General features: G+C 60.8%; 1 protein-coding gene across 1 annotated transcript; it reads right to left on the bottom strand.

The window, feature by feature from the left end:
* Nucleotides 1–1,470: 1,470 nt before the first annotated feature.
* DOK2 (docking protein 2) lies at nucleotides 1,471–5,872 on the bottom strand. Its single transcript, XM_037152780.2, has 5 exons — nucleotides 5,694–5,872; nucleotides 4,408–4,689; nucleotides 4,089–4,176; nucleotides 3,101–3,285; nucleotides 1,471–2,576 (listed from the first exon to the last, which is right to left on the bottom strand). The coding sequence occupies exons 1-5, from the start codon at nucleotides 5,751–5,753 to the stop codon at nucleotides 1,971–1,973; spliced, it is 1,221 nt and encodes a 406-aa protein (XP_037008675.2). The 5' UTR covers nucleotides 5,754–5,872; the 3' UTR covers nucleotides 1,471–1,970.
* Nucleotides 5,873–6,748: the final 876 nt, after the last annotated feature.

The following is a 6,748-nucleotide window of genomic DNA, read 5'->3' as shown; positions in this document are numbered from 1 at the left end:
GTGGTGGCAGCAGGAACAGCCCATTGGCACAGACAAAAGGAGTCAGGGCTTCTGGAAGGCCTGCAGCCTGTCTCCGGCCTGATTGAAGTTGCCTCGGATTTTTTTAATGCTGGCAGAGGCACCAAGAGATACACCTTACATCACAGCACACCTGAGAGGCTGCCGGAGAGATCCGGGGGTCTCTAGCTCGCCTCCCTCCCACTGGAGAGCTCCTCGCCAGCTGCTTTTGGCACACCTCTGGCTGGATAAAGCCATCTTAACCTGAACACGTCAGAAACTACGCTCTCCTACGTCCTCAAACCCGAATCCCTCTGGAAACCCTATTTCTTTGTGTTCAACATCCAGTGTGACTCCAGGGCCTGCAGGCCCTGCCTGCACAGCGTCCTTCCAGCCCCCGGTTCCTTTCTGAACGCCCCTCACACGTCAGGCCCCACCCACCAGGCACCCGGTCCCTTTCCAGGGCTTTACTGCCCTGGGGGGCAGCTCCTGTGGGACTCTGCTCAGAAGCCTTGTCCCGCCCCCTATTAGGCACACATCCTCCACCACATGGCCGGAGCCCATCCTCCGGACAGACTGCCAGACAGACTGCCGTGTGCCTTCCACTCAGGACGCAGACCACTTTCCTGAGACTGCCCGCCCCTTTGCTCCCGCTGGTCTGTCTATCCAGGATGCTCTCTTCACATCTCCTTAGTCGTCATCAAGTCCCCTTCCACCCCCACCCCCGACGGCTCCCCTTAAATTCCACTTTCCACAGGGAGCCTGTTTGGGTTCTCCAGTAAACCCAGAGGTATCTCCTCTGACCCAAGGCCCTGAGTTGCCCTGTGGCACTAAGTCCCCTCTCAGGATAGACATCTGTGCCCGTCTCAGCCCCCTCTGGGCTGTAGGCGGCTCGAGCCAGGACAGTACAGAGCCTATGGACGGTGCTCCATAGCCCTGGCTGACTGGCTGGCAGCAGCAATGTGCAGCGGACCTACCTTCCAGAAAAGCAGGTTTTGAGGAAGACAGTGCACAGGCCCGGCCTGTGGGAAACTGGACACAAAGGCCAATGGGGAATTCTGGGGCGGAAAGGGTTCTTGGAGCCCATGCGGTGGGACCCCACATTTTACAAAGAGGGCAAGTCCCAAGGAAAGCAAGGAGCTGAAAGGGGTCCGTCCCCTTTCTGGCACAGAAGAGGCTCGAACTGCCAGCTCTTTTCTGTCCTCCAGGTGAGCGAGCTCTTCACACCCCACCCCTTCCCCACCATGTTTCCCGTGTTGGCCCTACACCGGCAAAGGGTTGGAGATGCTAAACCTTTTCCTGCAGGGCCCTGACTTCTGCAGATCCCTGGCTCAGGTGTTTGGGACCCAGCCTAGGCCCCCAGAGGCGGTGCGTCTGGGAGAGGAGGTACTGGTGGTGGCTGACTGAAGCGTCCATTCCTCACAAGGCCGCGGCTGGCCCACCTCCACCCCCGCAGCACTGGTGCCACACAGGTGCTTTTCCAGAATGTTTAATGCCACAGGGGAGTCCAAAACCCACAGGGTGCCGCGGCCACCCACCAGGGCCGTCCTCCAAAGGGGACATTAGCAGGTAGAAGGCCTGCACAAGCCAGGCAGTTGGCTGACATCCTTCTGTCCTGTGCCCTAGATGCCTGGGGCTCCCTCGGACCGGGAAAGAAACAAGAGGAAGTGGGAAAGGAGTAGGAGGTGGGTGGGTCTCTTCAGAGCGCACTTCCTGCTTTGGGGCGGTGACTCACCCTACAGACCCCCAGGGACAATTCCTGGGACCAGACAAGGGCCCCTGGAGCCTAGCATTGTGGGAGGAGCAGGTGGAGGTGCCTGGGGCGCAGAGGGCAGGAGTCATCAGCAAGAACTAGAAGGGAGGCCTGCCTTCCCCATCATGCTCCTCCTCACCAGCCTCCCACCCCTCCTGGTGTGCACAGGCGCCCCTCAGCACTGGCATTCCGTGGGGCCCCTGAACTCCTCAGCCCACCATCACTTTGGGCCTTTCTTAAGCACGACATTGTCATACTCGGTTTCCTGTGGCCAGTCCTTCCCCACTGGGTAAGTGTGCTGGAGGCCACTAGGGTCTCCATCTGCTGCGGCCTGCCTCTTCCAGGCCTCACCCTGGGGCTCTTGTGGGCTGTCATACAGGGACAGGACTGCCACTCCCTCGGGCTCATCGTATATGTGGTCGGGTCTCAAAGGTGGGCGCTCCTCAATGCTGTCATACAGAGGGTCAGCGGGGGGCTGGGGAGGGACCATGAGGATGCCCCTCAAGCTCTTCCCCAGGTTACGGGCCACCGCATCGAAGGGCACTGCGTATTCCCCCTCTGGCCCCCGAGGCCGGGAGCTGGGCACCGGGGCGGTAGGCGAAGGTGGCGGCAGTGAGTCGTGGGGTCGGGAGTAGGGGCTCTCTGGCCGGGGCTGCGTCGCTGGCCCTGTGCCTGGCTGGGTTTGGGGCCCGGGAGGGGCCGCATTCTTCTGAGCAGAGATGGCCTCTTCCAGGGCCAAGAAGATCTCATTGCCTTGATGGGTTTTGAACTCAAAGTTGCCCTCTCCAGAGACACACCGCCGGCCTGCCTCGAAGGAAAAGGTTACCTGGGACGAAGGGGAAAGGCAGGCGGGCTAGGCCACAGCGCAGGGCTGCTTCTCCTGGACCCGGCTCCGAAACTCGCACCCATCGCCTCCAACTTCCCTCTTCTGGGACCTGTTGGAGCCCTCTCCCCGAGCCGTTTCTTCTCTGCCTAACCCCCTCGATGCTCTTCCTTACCATCAAAGCCCACTCCCGCCTCCTTCTCCACTCTCCTGAGCTCCCCTCCCACCTAACCACCTGCGGAGCCGGCATGCACTTCGTCCCCAGGAACACCCGCAACCCGACTTCTCTGCCTCTCCTGGTCCCCTTTCCTGGGCCGCCCTCCTCTACCTCCTCTCCCACCAGCTTCTGTGCTTTCATTCCCCCTCCTCTGGTTCCCTTCCCATCCCCTCCTTTGGGCCTTTAACTCCTCTTTCCTCTCTCCTCCCTCTGTCTCGTCCTCGGAAGGGCCCCTTGCACCTCCCCCTACCATCTCTTTTCTCCCGTCACCCTTCCTTCCTCTCCACCCACCTGCTGAGCCCCTGCTCACCTTGTCCCGCCCAAAGCGCCGCAGGAACCTGTAGGGCCAGTCGAACAGCTGGGTGCGGGGCTCTGGGCCACCCCACAGCTCCAGGGCACTCTTTCCAGTCCGGAGGGTATAGGACCCCCGGAGCTGGCACCTCTCACTAGCTTCTGTCCGTCTCACAGTCACAGCGAACTCCTTGCAGGGGACCACTGGGGAGAGAGGAGAAAGAAGGCTGTTCGCTGTTCTCAACTCTGCCCCGCTCTCAACGAGTGCGGGCCAGAGGCCACTAGAAACAGTCACTGGCGTCAGTCAAACTCCCCCAAACGCCACGTACCTCTCCTTCCCCTGGTAGGCGTCCTGACCTGGCCACATGCACCCCGACCTCGTGCCCACATCCTTCCGACCCCGTTGCCAGAGCCACAGCCCTGTCTTTTCCGTCACATCAACCCAGCCACCTCCCCAGTCCCCTTGTCCCAGCCACAGGTGCACCCCACCCTGCCCTCGCAGCTGTCAGCCTCCTCACCCACTGTGGGAGGAGCCTGGACGTTGTCCCGCCTTCTCCTCCCACACACACCCACCCAAAGACCAGAGAGACCACGGGGGGGGGGGGGCGGGAGGGACACTGCCTTGTCAGCAAAAAGCTGCCTGTCACAGGACACCTTCAATCAGCCACAGAAAGAAAGCCTTTCTTTTTTCTTTTTAGATGTTGCTCGGGTCCTAACAACACAGGCGTCAGAGTAGCCCCGTCAGCGAGCCCCTCGGCCCTGCCCTACCCCACCAGCAGGGCCAGCAAGCGGGGGCAAATTGGGGTGAAGGGCTGACAGCGCGGCGGGGCACTCCACCTTGGGCCACGCCCGGAAGCGATGCAGAGAGGCCGATAAGGGGGCTGGCTGGGCAGGGGACAACCACAGGCAGGAAGACTCAAGACACAAAGGCGAGGCAGCCAGAGGCTGGCCCACACCTCCGCCCCGCCGGCCCCACCGCGCCCTGGGAACGGCAGGCGGCCCCTCACCTGTGGTCGTGGTGCTGTACAGTTCATTCTCCTCCATGTGGGGCCGGCTGCCCGGCCCCTCCGGCCCTGACAGCTTCTTCCTCTGGCCCTGGGGAGAAGGCCAGGCTCTCAGCACTGTCACCAAGCCCAAGCCCCACCTCGGGCCCAGGCTTTCTTTAGGGGCCACACTCAGCCTGCTGCCCCATCTGCATTCTGGACCAGGGTCACCCCCACCAAGGAACCACCCCCAACACCCGAGCCTTGGCTCTTACAACACCTGCCCACCACAAGTTCCGGCTGCCCCCACCCCTTGCCCTTTCTGCACCCCCACACGACTCACAGGGAAGGCTAGGAGGCAGATGGCCTGCACCCAGTCGCTTCGCTCGGCTGAGGGGGCTGCCAGCAGGTACAGGCGCTCCTTGGTCTCCAGGAGGAAGGCGCTGGTGTCCTTGGGGCTGCTGGCCTCCCCACTGGCCTCAGTCACCCGCAGACAGTCGCTGAGGCGGATCACCCTCCGGGGAGCCTCTCCCCGGCGCGACTTCTCCGGACCCTCCTGGAGCTCCAGCCGGGCCAAGGCACAGCCCGACTGTCCATACAGCGTGGCCCCAAACCTGCGCCATTTCTGAACCCAGATGCGTGGCAAGGGGGTGCCGAGAGGGAGCCAGACAGAGATGGAGAGACAGTGACCAAAGGGAAGCGATGGAACCATGGGAAGGGACTGGGGCAGCCACTTGGGGATGGGGAGAGTAGCAAAGAGCCCAGGAAGAACATAAACAGGGCCTGAGGAAGCAGAAAGCACTGGAACTGGAGATCCACCACAGGCAACCCAGCGAGAGGCCTGAGATGACCGCGGAGAGCGTGCCGGGGGCAGAGGCGGCACAGTGAAGGCCCAGCCCGGGGGGGGGGGGTCCATGCCTGGAGGCAGAAAGCCTGTGAGTCCCTGAGACCCAGAGGGGGGGTGGGGAGGGCACCAGGGCCCACATGGAGACCATCGCTCGCGTGCAGAAGGCCCTCTCTCCAGGACCTTCAACTGACCCTCCTGAACCTTCCCACCTCATCTCTTTACAGGGTGGCAGAGAGGGAGAGAAGGGGGGAAGGGGGGAGAGAGATGGGAGGAGAGAGACAAAGAGAGGGGGTGTCCAGTGTGGGTCAGTGGAGGGAAAGAGGACTTCCTGCTTCAAGGAGGCCAGGGAAGGAGAAGGAGGTCGGGCACACTGGGGCTTTCTGCTCAAGCTTACACCAGCCAAACCTACCCCCCGTGGGGCGGGTCAGAAGGATGGACCCTCACTGCAGCCCTGAATTACCCTCTCTGCCGTTTCTCTCATTCCCTTCCGAGGTGCCCCCATAAAAAGAACTCACCACAGAGCAAGAGAGGTAAGAGAGGGAGTCAGAGCCTCCCTTTACCGTCCCCTCCCCAGGGGGGTGGGGAAGCAGCATCAGCAGAGAGCACAGTGTGGGGGCTGCTTGGGGGAGAAGCAGCCACAGAGGAAGGAGCCCTCCCAAGTTCAGCTCTGGGTCTACTAGGTGGATGGCACTGTCTCCACCATCCCACAGGGTTGGGGGACATTCGGCCCACTCCTCCCCCCTCCCTGGAAATTCCTCGCAGGCCAGCCTCGCCCTTCCTACCTTTCCGAAAGTCTGCTGCTGCTGAAGGTACAGGAAACCCTGCTTCACCGCGTCTGCCATCCTCCCACCATCGCGGTGCCCGGCACTGTGGCCGGCCGCTCCTTCCACTGCCGCCCTCTTTCTCTCCTCTCTGCCCCACGGCGTGTTCCCCCTGCTCTCAAGTTCATTTCCTCTCTGCCTAGAGTTCTCTGCACTATTCTAGTCTGCTTGATGACGACAGGCTGATAGGCCCTGCGGTTTCTTGTTCTGTGTGTTTTTTTTTCTTTTTGATGAGTTGAGTTTCACACTCAAGCTTCCTGCATTTTCAGTCAGTAAGAGTTAATTTCCAAACAGCCCACGTCCAGCTCTTTGGCGAGCAACAACTCAGGTACAAAAGCCGGCGCGAGGAGTCACCAAGGAGAGTGGCTGACCCATGGGAACGAGGAGACCCAGAAACAAAGCCTGAGTCAGGCCCACAGCAAAAGGCCCCTAGACTCCAGCTGGGTGCTTGGCATGATGGAGCTGGAAGAGAGCTTAGAAACTGACCAGCCCAACTTCCTAATTTAAAAGTGGGGAGACAGGTTCAGGAAGGTCTGGGGGATGTGCTCAGGGCCACCAAACTGGATCCCAAGCCTCAGGATACCGTAAGAGCCGAGTCACAGGCACGCCAGCTCGCAGGACACAGGAGCACCCCCTGCCCCCAACAACAGCTCGGCTCCCCCGGCCTCCCTGAGGTTTCAGACCAATGACCGTCCTCACAGGCTCCCCTCCCAGAGCAGATCCAACCTGGGGGACTTTGCCATCCTTCCAGACTTGGTGAGCATTATAAAGACACTTGAGTTTCATCTAGACATTATCTTTTTAAGTTACAATAGCAATCGCTTATATTTTTTAAAAAAACCAATTCACAGCTACCGAAACAAAAGTGCTTCCTAGTTAATAAAGCTCCCAGGCACACAGGGCTACAGGGCCACACTGCGCAGCCCTGGAAAAGGAAGGGCACGTTTGACACACCCGCTGGTAACTCTCCTCCTGAGGTCGCAGGGCTGCAGGGGCACAGAAGGAAGTTCCAGGGT

The sequence above is a fragment of the Artibeus jamaicensis genome, unplaced genomic scaffold, assembly GCF_021234435.1.
Source record: "Artibeus jamaicensis isolate MK-2021 breed Jamaican fruit bat unplaced genomic scaffold, CSHL_Jam_final contig_477, whole genome shotgun sequence".
Classification (NCBI taxonomy): domain Eukaryota; kingdom Metazoa; phylum Chordata; class Mammalia; order Chiroptera; family Phyllostomidae; genus Artibeus; species Artibeus jamaicensis.
Note: the sequence above shows the minus strand (reverse complement) of the source record. Positions and strands in the feature narration are given on the sequence as shown.